Source organism: Xiphophorus maculatus, chromosome 6, assembly GCF_002775205.1.
Source record: "Xiphophorus maculatus strain JP 163 A chromosome 6, X_maculatus-5.0-male, whole genome shotgun sequence".
Taxonomy (NCBI): domain Eukaryota; kingdom Metazoa; phylum Chordata; class Actinopteri; order Cyprinodontiformes; family Poeciliidae; genus Xiphophorus; species Xiphophorus maculatus.
Window position 1 is genome coordinate 2,271,589 of NC_036448.1, and position 16,596 is coordinate 2,288,184.

Below are 16,596 nucleotides of genomic sequence, written 5' to 3' on the forward strand. Positions count from 1 at the left end.
ATAAGTAAGTAAAGCAGCTGCATAGGGCCCTCCGCACCACCAGGAGGTGCCCAAGAACATTAAGCTAGTGTGATAAAATATGTATATATATTTAAAATAACATTGAATGATGCAAACTAAATGCTATTACATATGTAAAAACTATTTCTATATTGTTTTTATAGGTTTTAGACTAATAATGGTTCATCATTTCATGTTGATGACTGCTGTCACTGTTGAGGTATAACCTGTCAACTTGTTTACTGCAAATTTAGTGTTAAAGTAGTTAAAATAATATGGTACACCTAAATAACACTCTGCATTTCAAAATTCTAATATCTGTTTTAGTTTGTTATTCCTGTAAGGTTAAAATCATTTACCCATAAGAACTCTGGTATGATGTGAGCTAACTACAAATGACGCTAATGACACCAGGTGTGTTACACACATAGAGTAACTTTAGAAATAATAAAGTTTCTGGTGTTGTCAAATCTGCTTATAGGGCCCCTAAAAGGCTTGGGCCGGCAATTGGTCATACTGACAGTGAATAAGTGAGTACATTTTGGAGCAGGAGCCTGAAAGAGAGCCTCAGAGAGCCTGTGGGTTGAGGGTGAACTGCGTCCCTGCTCAGACACACGGCAACTCCGGGGAGGAGACCTGTCTGAGTCCGGCCCCACAGGTGTCTGTTTACGGGGACCGATGCGAGTTGAAGGTTTCCAGTTTACCACCGTCAGAGCGAACACTGATTAGAACCGGAGCGCTGCAACACAACCTATGACCCGACTGGGTGAGTGCCATGTTTCATTCTCTATCGAACACTTTTTAAAGTTTTGCAATTGTTAACTTAGAGTATCACAAAGTTCTACTATAAAAAGTTAATATTTCTTCCGAGCAGGATATAAGTTAAGTTCTTTCTCTTTAAGTATAAAATAAATAAAGTTCCAGGAAGCAGGAGAAGTGAAACATTAGACTGTCTAACATGTTTTCATGTCAAGTCCAGTTGAGACGTGCAGTTTCTAGAAGTAAGATACACTATTGACCAGCAACTTCAGAGAGTTCTGACCCAGCTGGCCAATCTTATATCGGAGCTTAGCCTCTCGTGGTTGGCTGGCTCCCAGCGGGGCCCTACAGGTGTCATACAGTGAAGAAGCAGCAAAGGGGGCCACACACGGCCCGGTTCTGCCCCTGCCTTTGGTAAACAACACGCATGGTTGCCCCGGCTCTGCCTCCTCTCTGCTGCCTGTCTGAATAATTGAAGCCTGCTGGGTTGAGTTCTTCTGTGGAGACAAGGTGCTGGTCATCAATACTGGAGAGAGTGTGGAGGTGGTTCAGGAGCAGGGAGGTCCATTATGAAGCATTTACACGCTACCTAAATCACTTTGATGATGCTTCTGTACAGCTCTGGAGAAAATGAAAAACCCCATTCATGGTTATTCCACCAAATATTAATGTCTGAACACTTCCTGAGTTGAAACGTTAGTATTGTTGTTTCTAAATAAATATAAACTTGTTTTCTTTGAATTATTTGAGGTCTGAAAGCGCTGCATCTTTTTTTAAATTTTTTTTACCATTTCTCATTTTCTGCAACTAAATACAACATTTTTGCTTGGAATTTCAGAGACATGTTGTCAGTAGTTCATAGAATAAAAGAACAATGCTCGTTTTACTCTACATTGTTTTATGTTTTTCATATACCTATGAAAAATAAAACCAGAGAAACTGGTCATTATTATATATATATATATATATATATATATATTGTTTTGTTTCTTCTGATGTCAGTGCCTCGTTGGTCCACTCTCTATCTCTTTCCTTAGCAATGACCCTCACAAAGTAGTTCATAGTTGCAAAGGGAAAAAGATCATTGCAATATATGCAGTATTACAAAGAACTGATTGGATGTAATAATTGACTGGATGTTATATTTCTGCAGTCATCCATTTAGAGTTCATTCGAATGAACTCTAAATGGCCGTAATTAACACTGTTGTAGTAAGTACAATTGCCCTGAAAACTCTGTCCTCACAGCAACAATATATCTGCAGCATCATGCTATGGGGAAGCACAACACATTTCTCTGATCTTTAATTTCATAATCTCAAAACGATACTTATTTCTCCAACTTCACAATTATGCCCTTTGCGATGTTGGCGTAATAAAACAGACCGTAGTTTGTGGTTACAAACGTGACAAAATATGAAAAAGTTCATAGCATATGAATATAATTACAATACACCAGATGTTTTGATTTGCTGACTAATTTTGACCATAATTTCCTTTCTGTTCCAGGAAAATTCTCAGAAACATGTATGAGCCCCGGTACTATGACAGCCCCCCTGTGTACAGTCCTCCGTACAGCACCACCTCCCACAGTCTCTACCCCCCAAGAAGCGTCCATTCCCCTCAGAGTCAGTATGTCTCCTATGCCCACCAGCCTCCTCCTGATTCCTACTACATGGAGGGGCAGCCGCAGCACTTCTACAGGTGGTTCTCTCCCCCGGGTTTTGTTAAAACCTTCCAAGGAACCACAGCCCTCATGTGCTTCATTATCTTTGCCTGCGTGGCTTCAACGCTGGTGTGGGATATGAATGGGTTTGGGTACGGGGGTTACGGTGTTGGGGACGCGGTCTCTGTGGGCGGAGCCGGCTCGGGCTATTATGGAGGCAGCTACGGCTACGGTGGCTCCTATATGACACCGCAGTCAGCCAAGGCAGCGATGATTTCCATGGTGGCCATCAACTTCCTGGTTTCACTGAGTTTCCTGGTGGGAAGTTTTTCCAGGTCCCGGATGATGCGAGGGTGCAGGTTCTACCTCACCATTTTCATCTCTGACATCATCCTGGCTGTTTTTCAGGTGGGTTCTCAAACACAACACACGATATCATAACGAGACACTGGGCACTTTCTAGGATTACGTGTAGACTGTTTACCAATAAGAAGACTCATTCATGCCACTATTTTGAAAGTTTGGCTCTCATATCTCGGTCTAATTGGGGTGAGGGGTGAGGTAAGGGATTCTCTTCACATAGAACTCATAAATATTTGGAGCTTTGAAGGAAAAAAACCAGTCAGATCCATCTCTTTCAGAATTAATCAGTTTCATACCTGTTGATTAACGCAGCTTCAAGCTCGATCAATAAATTTTCCAACATTGCCCCCAGAAAGTATTGACAGACTGAAACTTTTGGGTTCAGATAACATGATTAGTAGTAACGCAGGGTGTCTCTGGTTTAGTGATTTCCGGCTCTGCCTGTTTTATGAAGTTGAGGGAATGGTTTAAACTGCTGTGACTAAATGGGCCTCTTTTGGCTTTCAGGGCATCATTGATATCATCTTTGTGATTGGGGTGAACCCCATGTCTCAGAGCTCACAGAGCATGCTGTATAACCCCATGCTGAGGATGTGTCAGAACATCCAGGGGACCCCGAGTCTGAGTGGCAGCGTGGGGGCCAGTTTCCCTGGAGGCTTTCCCCTGTACAATCAATACCTTTACCACTATTGTTTCATGGACCCCGAGGAGGTCGGACCAGTACTTTTACTCCATTTTACTCCATCTTCAGTAGTTTTTTTTTCAAACCAGTTTGATTTGATTGGATAAATCGTAACATCTAACTTCTCCTTTGTTCAGGCAGTGGGGCTTGTTCTGGGCCTGCTGGTGGTTGTAGCTCTGTCTATTTCTGCTTACTACGCCTACAAGACCCGCAGCAAGATTTGGCGCCATGGAAAATCAAACATCTTGTGGGATGAGCCGATGGTCAGGCTGTCAGACGGGCATGATGTTCTGGACTGGGTGAGTGTGCCTGTCTCTCCTTACTGATTTTTATAGACATATTGCAATGTGACAGCTCGTGTGGAAGATACCCCCCCCCCCCCCCACACACACACACACACACACACAGACTCCCAGCTCCCTGCTGCAGGGCAAAAAATTGCTCGATGACGATGACTACCGTTGGTTTTAGCTGTCCAGTTGTCAGTATAATGTGCTGAACCTTATATGTATTTAAAAAAGAAAAAGGGATGCAGTGCTTTGCTACTTATTGTCAACACAATGACAAATAACAAGGTCCAAGAGTATCACATTTCACAGGTCAGCAACAAGTTTTAATAAACAAGAATGGCGAGGGAGACGGAGGATGGTCAGTTATGTTAGCTTGACTTTGACAACCTTAACATCTAGATGTGCTGCAGAATTCAGTGTTTCGATACAGATAACAAAAGAGATAAGGTGACCAACACACCAAATCTTTAACAGATCATCAACAGAGCTGGCAAGCCACTGCTATGTTCAGATGATCACTCATTAATAATCACAAAATAAACATCAAGCCTAAAAACTTAATATTGAAATGGACTGAGCGTTTTTGTGGAAAATATCTGCTTTTTGTTTTAGGTAGAGCTGTTGTCAGCCAGTCGCTATGGCAACAGGTATGGGTGTAGTGCAAAGTTGACACAGTGTAAGTCTGACACAGATAGATGGGAAAAGGAAGAGTATGAGTGGTTTTGAGTTACTCTTCAACAATTTTTCTTTATTACTATTCCTTTTCTGTGGCACATTGCACTAAATTAATAATACCTACATATCCAGGTTTCCTAAATTTCCACGGCAGTGCGGTTATGGATGACAAGTAAAACAATAGTCTTTTTGCCCTTCAGCGTTGTGTGCATGCAAAACATTCCCGGTTGTAAACGATAACACTCAACATGTCTTTAGAGGATATTCTTGTTTTTTGTTTTTCTTGCAGTCTTTCTCAACTGAACAAATAAATAATGGCAAGGCAATGTTACCCTAAATCTAAGATTAATCTTATACATCTAATGGCAGCTCTCGTGTTAAATGTTCTGTGGTTGAGCCCCTAATTCATCACCCTAAAATATCGAGCTGCTTAATGTCATGTCTTGTGTTTAAAAAAAAAAAAAAAACATTCAATAGTGAGAGACATAGATTTATTGACTACGGAGCCCTCTAGAAGACATGGGAATTTTTTTTCTTTATAGTTTTTTTCTTTTTTCTGAATAGTACATTCAGTTCTGCATGAACTGCTTTTCTAACAGTGCCATCGTACTTTCTGCTATTATATAAGGATTTCGTAAGGCTTTTCCATGTATCTTAATATCTCATTGTGAAATATCTGAAGTTTTATATCTTTTTCTTTAGGATAGAAATGCACCACAAACCTATGATATAAACAGCAACTTTAGATAAGCAGGAAAGAAAGAAAAAATATATTCAAACTATTTGAACTATTTCTGAGTTATTATTATGGGATAATCAGCAGACTGACAGTTTTGATTGTGTTTCTATTGTGTTGGTAGTCTGAATGGTTTAAAAAGAACTGTTTTCAGTGCTGTTCCATCTCAGCCTTACACAAACAGACATAAACATGAAGTGAATAAATCGATTTTCAGTCAATGTTTTGCACCAAAGAGTTCAGAATAAACACTTTTTCACTGAGGCTCTTAAAATGTGCATATATTTTAAATTTTAAATTGACATTTGTGACTGTACTGTATACAGTACAAATATTGCAATAAGCATATTGCGAGGGAACACAAAACTTATTGCGAGGTAATGCATTGTGAAGGAACCCAAAAGAACTTTTTTTTTCCATGTCCCCCAGTGGGCTCTGTAATTGACAGCTAAGAGTAGACATGCTGGAACAAAAAAACACAGAAGTAGTCCATTAGAGATTCAGATAGCAACCTCTTTGTCATTTACCAACTCTGGCACATGGTTATATTTGCTGTGATTGTCATTTCACTGTGGACAACATGGGTGCCCACTCTTCATTGACTGAACATTCAAACAAGCATCTTTAGTGGTGCAACTGACAGACACTGTAACTTTGTATTTGTTTTGTTTGTTTTTTGGTTGAATGCTTTTGCAGTCATGTTGCCCTAGTCATCAAGCCACACAGTCCCTACCAAAACACTGTCATTATATCCTGCTGTAATGTGAATACTAATGCTGACCATGTTTTTATATGTAGTGGTCACTGAGTTTCAGCAACTATTCAGTGACTGAATAGTCATTTCCTAGTTTCACTCTGACTGATCATTAACCAGGACTGAGATAACAGCTGCACTGCACTCATTTTAGAATAGTGTTTATGATAGGAAACAGGTCAGAAAACCTTTATAAAGGAACTGACTGTATGGTTATTGTAGCAAGTTCAGGATTCATCTTTCTGGAATTCATGATTTGTCACACAAATATTTCCTGCATAAGGTTGGACTCTGTGGGATCAGGCCTGGGAGGATTGCTTAGTGTGCTGATGCAGCCAATGCACAGAGGCACTGACGGTGTGATTGGTGTGTGCCCGACTTTATGCCCTGTTCAATGCATCAATTATAAACTCCTCTTTTAGGAACAACTGCGCTCCGCCTGTAAAGTGCGCAGAGCAGCGCATCGGAGTGCAGCAAAGACGCATGCTGTATAGAAACAATTTAAAATAAAAACAGACAACACTTAGCCCAGTGTGGGGGCAAATAAACCTTATAATGCACTGGGTGAAACCCTGTAACTATATATGGTGCTATCAACATAAATTTCATTAGAGGTTGAGATTTTGGTTGAGATTTTGGTTGGGTTTTTTTTTTTTTTTTTTTTGGAGTTGGGCGGGTTTTGTGTTGTTTTGGGGCTGGAATCTGTCAGTCAGATCTGACAACCCTGATCAGGAGGAGTTTTGCAGCTAAAATCTGCAGGAATACATCTTATATGAATGTCATCAGTGTCTATACCTGATTAATAATATGATGATGTTAATTTTCACGTGTGATTTTAGAAAAACATCAGTAGACTTGCTAACTGTGTTGTTGACAACCAGCTAAGTGAAGCGGCTATGTGTTTACATGTACATCTGTAATGTGTTAGTTGTTGGGCTTCAGGATACTCCATCCATCCATTTTCTAACACTCTTGTCTCTAGTGGGGTCGGGTGGGGTTCTGGTGCCTATCTCCAGCTAACGTTCCAGGCGAGAGGCGGGGTACACCCTGATAGGTCGCCAGTCTGTCGCAGGGCAACACAGAGACAGGCCAAACAACCATGCACACACACACACACACTCACACCTAGGGAGAATTTAAAGAGAGCTTCAGGATACTGTTGAGAATAAATAATTCTGTGTTTTTCCTTTTACCTCTTTTAGCTAGTAGCAAAGCTAAAGCTAAAGGAAATGGCATGGTAAGAAATGTCCTCAAAGCCAGGGTTAAAGGATATGACACACTAGGGAATGCCCTCTTTAGAGTGTAGCTTAGATAGAAGCTAACAAAGGGAATTACCAACTGTTTTTAGGTGCCATTTTTTCTGCTAGCTCCGAAAGGTAGCATGTCAGATGGACCAGTGGTATTTTGGTATTAATAAATGGAATTCATGAATTAAACTCACTGACTCTTCAACCTCATTCATCAAGAACTTAGCATGGAGAAGGATAATTCTCCACAATACCTTCAGGTTTGTTTCTCAGAAAGTAGAGCGCACACATCTGTCTTATGACTGGAAATCTGCAGGCCTGATCAAGGGGATCTCAACAAGTGGCGTCTGTTTGTGAGTTATGCTTTACTCTTTCTGATGATGGTACTCCACTGTCTATCAGACCGTAATCCTGTGATACCAGGGAAGAATTCATCATAGTACCGTTGTGCTGTGACTCTATAGCATCTCTGCACTGACTGGTACAAAGCGAAGGAGCATACTGAATCGGCTCATCCAGCCAGGTCTCTGCGTGCATCCTGCTCATCGTGTTGAGGGTCTCTCCATTGAGATGCAGGCCCTGTTCTGGGGCTCTCTTGTATCGCACTGAAGACGCTTGCCTTGCAGGGAAGCATATATAATGTATGGCTCATGTATAATGTATATAAAGGGTTGAGTTGCATTTCTGTTGCTGTGTGAATTCCCACAGAGTGAGGTGGCACTAAATGATTCAACTTGTGAAGGTTCTTCATCAGATCAGTTCCTGAGTAAAATATGATTTTTTTTTCACATGCTACATTTTTGTTTCAAATGAGCAGAAGAAGGTTTAGACACACAGGACGGGGAAAAATAAGGAAAATAATTTTGAAAACCCATATGTTGCTATTTAAATCTAAGACAATTTACTGAAATACAGTTCATTTTCTCATTTTCTTATACAGTGGTAGGCAGTCTGAGAAGCAGAAAGTGAACTAAATTTGTCCCTCCAGTGGATCAGCTTCCTTGGATTATTTTCCCCACACTGAGCATGATCCTGTGACACCACATTCATCAGATCGGTTTCAACAAGCTCCTTTCCTCCCACATCAGCCCTAACCCTGTTTGACTACACAGCCATGCAGAAATGGGTCAAACACAAGAAGTCTTTAATATTGCATTCCGCAGTAAGAGTGGAGATCACATCAGGCAGATAGTTCTTCTGGCCTTTGAAGTTGACATTTTTGTCTCTGTGTTAAATTACATTGTAGCCAAAACCTTTTTTTAATTACTTCCTGCAGTTTCAGTTTTACTGTGCCACACTGTCATTTTTTTTTCTTGTGAGTGCAAAATTTTTCTTTGTACATTTCTGATGATACGGAGATGCACCCACATTCCCTCTAATAACACACATCTCTTGTCAGACGCAGTGGGGAGATTTGTTTTTGTGTTTTCTTCCAGAGAATTAGCTCGGCTGCTTGTTGAGAGGATTTAAGGTGAGACTCAGGGGAGGCTGGAGGGAAGGAAGACACATGTCAGAGCTGTCATATGGTCTTATACTTGGGGTGAGGCGGTGTGTGTGTGTGTGGGGGGGTGCATGCGTGTATGTATGTGTGTCTGTCATTGTATTTGGTACATTGTAAGGACAATTTTTTAAATACACTATGTCCTTGGACCCATCCTGGAGCATTCTGAGCACATGCTTCAACTGCAACAGATGACTATTATTAATGCAAAGGTTACATTTTGTTTCCAATTACACAAGAAAAACATTTCGAGATTGGTATGTTTCCATTAAGCCAATTTATTTTCATAATTTCAAATTGCGCAGTTCTCTGGTTAACAGAAATGCAGCTACAGGCTGTGTGAGAGTTTTCCACTGGGTCAGGAAGGGAAGGTTTATATCCTAAATGTATCTTTTCCAAAAAGATGCAAGGATATGGTTTGGGTGCCTTTAGTGTAAAGGTTGACACCACTCTGTACCCTGAAGTCTCTCAGGAAGTTCCTGCAAAGCCACAGAGCAGGAACTAAACGGATCAGCAGGAACATTGAGGTGAAGACGCGTTAAAGGGCAGAACGATATATTTTCAAGACACAATCAAGTAACTGTTAGATTCAGTTCAAAGGCTATGTACATCAAATATGACTAAAAAGAAGAGTTTTAAGAAAGGTTATTAACACCAAATAATCCACTCTATAAAACAACTCTGTGCACTGCAAGCTTTCTGTGTGAATTCATGCAGAACTGAGGAGCAGAACTGCCTCTGTTCTGTGTTTGAATTAATAAAGGGAGCAGAGGAGGCTCAGAGCAATCTGTGTGCTGCTTTAGAGAAGAGTTTCATCAGCTTCATGCGTCACTTGAAGGCATTCTTGCAGGCTTTTGAATATTCGTATCGGTCAAAGTGACCCTTAGTTAAATAAACAGAGACGGACCTAGTTTCATTAAAGTAGGAACAGCTTTGGTAGAGTAGATGACAGAATAAAACAGGAAGAATAGTTGTTGAAGTGTGTGAACGGTGCAGCATCACAGTGTGTGTGAATGAGTATGTTCTATATACTGTATGTTCTGGTCCTACTGTAAGCATGAAATATTCTCTAACTGTCAGGTTTTTGAGATGTATCTATGAGATAATGATTAATCATTTTTCACTTTTAATGTGACATTCTGCACATCTAGCTCAAGTCGACTGAAAACAAAGAAATCTAGAGAAAGGAAAAAATAAAACAGCTGCAATAAATTGATTGCATGCATCTGGATTTCACTTTTCAGTCTTGTTTTGTGTGTGGCAGCCATATTGGAACAGAGGAGGTTCAGACAGATTTTTTATTTTTTATGAATGGAGGTCAAACTTTCTGACTTCACGAGTCAAACTCTGCAGCAAAACGAGGCAAAACCTTCTGCTTTCATAATGTTGCTCATGGAGATATCAGGTGTATGCAGAACAAAACTTTAAAGGATCCAAAATATGAGTCATATTTCTGTTTGCTTGATTTCATGGTTTGGATGTGTTCAGTAATAGTTTACATAGTTATATAACCTGTAACACAACATATTTGCCCTTTGAGCGTAAATCAGTATTTTAAATGTGGATTTTTTACCAGGTGACTGACATTATAATCACATTCTAAACATTATGATTCGTTTGTGATTTCCTTATTTTTCCATTTGCTCCCTTCCCCTGCTCCATCCCTTCAACTGTGATTAGCTCCTCTGGCTCCTCTGTCATTTCCACTTCTTCCTTTCACTCACTGATGGATCATCCGTCCATACACTCCTCCATTATTCTTCTCAAGTGTTTTCTGTTGCTTTATGTGTATCTCACGGTTTCCCTGAGCTTCATGTAAGTTTTCCTTTCAATTTTTGTTCACTAAAGACTCAGAATATGATCCGACACTCTGCTTCGTCGCCTCTACCTCCTTGTTCTCGATAAAATGTACAGTCTGTGGATGTTGTTGCCAGGTGAACCACATTGGGGAGGCGCGCAGCACCCAGCAGGCGCCCACCGTTGTGGTGTCAGAGCGCGCGGCGCCTGACCTGAGGGCGGAGAACAGCGGCGGCCACAGCGAAGGGCACAAGGAAGCTGATGCTTGTCTAATCTCCAGGTCAGTCCCCCCCAAAGAGCTCTGACCTCTGGGTGGGGACGCCCTCTGCACACCCACAGACAGTACAGAAAAATATGTGCAGAAACATCAACTTTTAGAATTTTTTCTATTCCCTATTCAATGATTACTATACTTATCTAGCATAAATGCTGCCTCACAGCTTTGGATTTTACTGGTCATGAGTTTTAATATCAGATAATATACTGACACTTTTAATGCAAGTTTTAAAGCAACTTTGCCTTTAAAGTGTCATTATGTACTGAATGACGTTCATGACAATAATTATCATTCATGAAAACTCCTCCATGTTCATGACAGTATCTAATGCACACCCCTTCAAATAAAGTCTTACCTAATGTGTAAATCAATTATTTTAACTTATATCTTTTTTAAAAGATTGAAAACAAAATAATAACACTTATCCTATATAAGTTTCTTAATTCTAAACTTGTCATCATAATTTTTGTTTTATTTTTATTTTTGCATTTTTTTTCCTAGTCAGTGTACACCATGACCCCCACTTTGAAAAAAACAAAACAAAACAGTGATCTAGGTTCTGAAATGTTCTTAAAGTCTGTGTGAAAATGTTTCTCTTATTGCTGATTTTGTGTTTCTTGTCAGTTCCTGCACAGAGAACAGCGCCAGGCACGACACTGAGCCTGTCTACCAAAACACAAGAGCCACGGTTTGTTCCAGCAGCTCCTACGAGACCGACAGCGTGAGGAAGCTTCCTCTTCATCACACCAACAACAGGGAGCCTCCTCTTCATCACAACAACAAGCGGCCGCAGAAACAGCTCACAGAACCCACGCCTGCTGCTCAGCTGGCGGCCGAGTCCCAGTACGAAACTGGTTACACCTCAGGGGACACTGGTAATGAGCTGGACTGGGACCAGAGAGATTACCTGTACAGGTGGGTCAGGTCTCTGCTGCTGTCTCCACGCCAACAAAGTCTCACCTTCATCTGATACATCAGATAGAGAATGACAGAAACATCCATCGTTTAAAAATATAGCAATACAGATTGTGATGAGTATAATCTTTATGTCACGCTAACTGGCTGTTGAAGTGATTTCTGTTTCACGCCTGAGATGCTGATGAACATGTGGTTCAGTGACAGTAAAACGGCAGTAATCAGCTGCGTGCCTCCAGGATGTACCCGGCCATAACCACAGATGAGCAGCGTCGCCAGTACAAGAGAGAGTTTGACTCGCATCTGGCCCACTACAAGAGGCTCTGCTCTGAGATGGACCATGTCAGTGACCAGGTGCACAAACTGAGCCGAGAGCTGGACACGCTGGACGAAGGCTCCGTGAGGTACCAGGTAACCAGAGAGAGGAGAAAAGCCTCAGCTACTTCAATATGCTTTATTTTTGCTCTTCCAGTTATATTTACAGTGCCTTGCAAAAGTATTCGCCCCCTTCCCCACCCCTTGATCTTTTTAACATCTTTTCACCATGCTAACATAAACTTTTATTAGGCTTTTTTTTTTTTTTTTTGCTACACCAGGAGAGTCCAAACGTTTTAGTTACATGGGCAAAAATTGTCAAGTTAAAGCTGCAGGATATAACTTTTATAAACTTTTTTTTATTTTCATTTTTTTAAGCTGCCACTGTGTCGTGACACGATGGTAGGAGACAGATACTCTGTGAATCAAACCTCTCTGACTTCTCCCAGTGCTAACTAGAAACAGCCAATCGGAGCCCGGAGGTGGGTCTGACGTAGCGAAAGCTCCTGCAGTCATAACCAAGGCTCACATGTCTTTGATGAACATTTTGTGTTCAGTTTTTACTGAACAAGCAGAGGGTGACTTCTGAAGGCAAACTCTACTGAATACTGGGATGTATTCAGGAGAATCAGACTGAAGGAGAATGAGGATAGATACATCCTGCCATCCTTTTCCAAATGTTATACATTAAAATCACTTCATCTATGTGCTAATTTGGGTTTGTTACATAAAATTTCAACAGATAAAAAATGCATGAGAAAAAAGCACAAAAAGTAGGAATGCTTTTGCAGGATGCTTTATTTGTTTTGTTTTTTTTTGTTGTTCTGTTTAGCACTAGCTAAGTCAAGACTGCAATATTTGTTGAACTTTGTGAACATGTGAGTGGAACATTTGTTTGTGACTTGCAGAGTGTAGCAGATGAATACAACTGGCTGAAAGACCTGAAAAAGGTACAGTGACCTCTGACCTCTGTGTCCATCAGAGCCTTTAGCCCATTAGCCACGTCTGCTATCACTCTGTTACACACAGCTGGAACCAGATATTTACATACGCTGAATAAAAAGACACTTACACATTTTTTTTTCATTGTCTGAAGTCAAATAGAAAAAACCCTGGTGAGAACATTTTATTTATTTTTTTATTTTGTAACTTTCCTCAAAGATAGATTTAGCCAGTATCCAGGAATCTGCCTTATCAACTGTATGACATAAGTTAGGTCAGGGGTCTCAAACTCCTGTCCTCAAGGGCCGCTGTCCTGCAACTTTTAGATGTGCCTCTGCTGCACCACACCTGAATAGAATAATTAGGTCATTAAAGCTCTGGATAACTGATCTACACAAGGAGGAGGTAATTAAGCCATTTCATTCCAGTGTTTTGTACCTGTGGCACATCTAAAAACTGCAGGACAGCGACCCTTGAGGACTGGAGTTTGAGGTAATTCTAAGCTAAAACAAGAAAGGTTTGGTTTGATTTGATTTAACTCCAGACAGTGAGAAAAAAAATGGTTGTGTCTTTTTAGTCAGTGTATGTAAAAGTCTGGCTTTAACTCTTAAACTAAAAGCTTGTTGAAGAATCTTTTGGTTGGTTTTTATTAGTAGGAATTTGTCAGCATCCCAAATCTGAATGCTCAGTCTGCCTTGCAAAGTTCCCAAAACCTCTGTTAGGACATCTTGTGACAGTTTCCTGGTAACCTCAGTGATTTTCTGTCACTTTTATTTCTGGACTTTGGCTAGGCCCTTCTAAAACTTTGGCTTTCCTCACAGAAAGGCACCCTTGTTGATTTAGATGAAAGCTTATCATGATACTAACAAATAATATCACTTTTTATTGTTACCTTCCTAGCAAACAGCCAACAGTCCTGTTTTAAAACTGACAGCTACTTCAACTGTTTTCATTTCATCTGACAAAAAGCTGTGTTGTTCTGTCATATTCTGGGAGATTTTAGTCAGGAAATAATTTATTTAAAAGAAAATCCTTCTGCCTTATTCTTAATTCAGACATGTGGGGAATATACAGTAGATGTCGTAAAAACTAAACATAATTTATGGCTCCTCAAATTCACAAAAATTTATATTAGCTGCAAATCCTGAAAGTGAATCCAGAAGTTCATTAACAAAGCATTAGATTAAGGGTGTTAATATTTATGGAACCAGCTGTTTAGTTTTTACTATTTTCCTTCTAACAGATTAGTCTTTTTGCTAAACATCATATCCTCAGTTTTACATCAAAACCCAGGAAATGTTAACTGTGCTATGCAGACACTGTCAGGAAATAAGAGCCACACTCTGGGTCCCTCCAGGTTCTGTTGCTGTTACCTGGGTTTTCTTTTGCACAGTAAGAACACGAGCAAACAGAGGTGATAACATCAGCAGCAGCAGGACGCAATATGTCATGGAGCAGCATGGCGAGGGAGGGATTTTAATAATAACAAAACAACATGTACAGCAAGGCATCAAGGTACAGGCTGAGGAACCGGGTAGGACAGGAAACCAAGGAGTCTGGTTGCATAGGAACCAGCTGAGTGTAATCAGGGAAATGCTGAACAGCCGAGGGAGAGCCTGAGCAGCAAACAGAGGGAAGGAGACAGATGGAGCTGAACGAGACTCAAAGGGATCCACAAGTCAGATGGGGAAACCCCATCACTGTAATGTGTAGTGGTTTAGTATTATTAGCTGTTTGTTAGAGTAATGAGACACGCAGTGCAAAATAAGACCAGAATGCAGCAGAACATTAGGCAAAAAGATGTAAAAATAAAATAATACATGTTGATCAACTTAGTCAGCCATCAAAAGTTTTCCAAAATGTTCAAAGCATTGCTTATGCAAATCAGCATACATTTTCAGAGCACTTTTTGTGCAGTCCAAAGTTTAATTCTTGAAGTTTGTTTATGACTTTTTGTTTTAGAGTTCATTTTTGAAAGTTTGAGTTTTGCATTTGATTAGAACCCAAACACACAAAAAAAGTAAAAATCATAAGTGAAGCAAAAAGAAGTTCGCACCAGCCAGACGCGCCCCCGAAAATGTTCTTGATGTGTGCCTGTAGACACAAAACAACTAACAGGACATCTGTAGGTACTGCTGATAATATTGGCTGTTTTAACATTGATTGCTTATTTTTTTTTCCAGACGGAAGACTGTCAGGCTAAGAAGAGAAAAAGCAAAGAACTTCGAAGAAAACTTTTCCACATCAAACATCTGGTGAAAATCTACGATCAAGGCTTCTGTTAAAGAACCTCCTGAGAACACATCGGCCCTTTGGAGTCAGTATTAAGTTGTTGCCTGTGTGTGTGTGTGTGTGTGTGTGTGTGTGTGTGTGTGTGTGTATATATATATATATATATATATATAACATGTTCTCTAGTTTATCTGTAAAATGTGCCAGGATGTTTTCTGAGACTGATCTGTTGTTTGGTCATTTTAGGTTTCTTTCAGCCGACAGAACCAAAACATGTCACCAGTGAACGTAGGGCGACGAGTGAAAGACTTACCATATAGTTTGCATGAATACACTTGAGTTGTCACACGTTGCTGTTTATTTGGCATTTACCATACAGGTAAAAGTACCACATTTTCTAAAGAAACTTTGACGCGACGTCATGTTTGATTCTTTTAATAACAGCCATATACAGGAGATCTGAAGTCTTAGGAAACCCAGAAACCGATTAAAAAAAAAAAAAAAATTCAGTCCTCTAAAACATGGCTGAGCATTTAAACAGGCCCAGCAGGAGATCAGGAAGAAGGGTTACAAATGTTAAATGTTTCACCTACAAATGACGGTTTCAAAAAACACAAAAGAAGAAAAACGAGAGAATGTGCAGTTTACTACAATGGCGTGTTAGGGCAATTATAGGTAGAAAAATAAGGATTAAATTTCTGGCAAAAAACTGAAATTTTGATATCAGAAATTTTCTGGGGGAAAAACCCTGTAAATTTCATAAATGTCCTTTTTTTCTAGAAAATTTGAGATTAATCTCAAAATTTCAGTTTTTTGCCAGAAATTTACTCATTTTTTCTATTCTAATGGCCCTTATACACCATCATAATTTAGTCCTCCATCACGTCATCTGTAACCTGCTTCCTGAACTAATCACATGAGGTAAATCCAATAGGACCAGGCTCTCTGTTTCAACTCAACTCAAACAGTGGGGCATTTCCTTTTTTTTGTTTTGGCATCGACTCTGATCCATCAGCTCCATCCCCCCCCCAGCTCAAGCTCTGTTCTCGTTCTGTTGGCTTCCTTCATGTTTCAGTGGAGGTATTTTCGTCTCATAGAGAAAACAAGCATTTAGGAGGTACAAGTTAAAGGAATACTTTAATGTTGAAATCAAACTTGATTAATAGTGTAAATGAGGAAAAAAAACATCTCGACATCAGAGAACCAAAAACAACATCTGAACATGCAAAAAGACAAAGTTGGCATCAATATATATAGATATATACATATTTTAATACATTTTCAAGAGATTGCTGCCCCAGGTGTAGTACAGTGCCTTGCAAAAATATTCACACTCCTTTGTTTCCACAAAGCAAACCATTGGTGATGATCAACAGAAAGTTAGTCCATAATTGTAAAGTTCATGGAAAGGCATAATTATTTTTAAAATAAAAATCTCAAAAGTGT

General features: G+C 40.0%; 1 protein-coding gene across 2 annotated transcripts; it reads left to right on the forward strand.

Annotated features, from left to right (window-relative positions):
• The first annotated feature begins 524 nt into the window (after positions 1-524).
• On the forward strand, positions 525-16,381 carry LOC102220032 (occludin-like). Of its 2 annotated transcripts, XM_023334827.1 has the most exons (10): positions 525-766; positions 2,268-2,832; positions 3,295-3,498; positions 3,607-3,768; positions 10,607-10,749; positions 11,371-11,661; positions 11,901-12,072; positions 12,885-12,926; positions 15,102-15,235; positions 15,397-16,381. In XM_023334827.1, the coding sequence occupies exons 2-9, from the start codon at positions 2,284-2,286 to the stop codon at positions 15,201-15,203; spliced, it is 1,665 nt and encodes a 554-aa protein (XP_023190595.1). In that variant the 5' UTR covers positions 525-766; positions 2,268-2,283; the 3' UTR covers positions 15,204-15,235; positions 15,397-16,381. The 2 variants fall into 2 exon arrangements, with proteins under 2 accessions (XP_023190595.1, XP_023190596.1); XM_023334828.1 differs by lacking the exon at positions 12,885-12,926.
• The last annotated feature ends 215 nt before the right edge of the window (positions 16,382-16,596 follow it).

Coding starts and splice junctions, on each gene's coding strand:
- LOC102220032 (XM_023334827.1), top strand. CDS start 2,284: ATGTATGAGCCCCGGTACTATGACAGCCCCCCTGTGTACAGTCCTCCG. Junction 11,662..11,900: donor CAGAGAGATTACCTGTACAG/GTGGGTCAGGTC, acceptor GCGTGCCTCCAG/GATGTACCCGGCCATAACCA. Junction 12,073..12,884: donor AAGGCTCCGTGAGGTACCAG/GTAACCAGAGAG, acceptor TGTGACTTGCAG/AGTGTAGCAGATGAATACAA.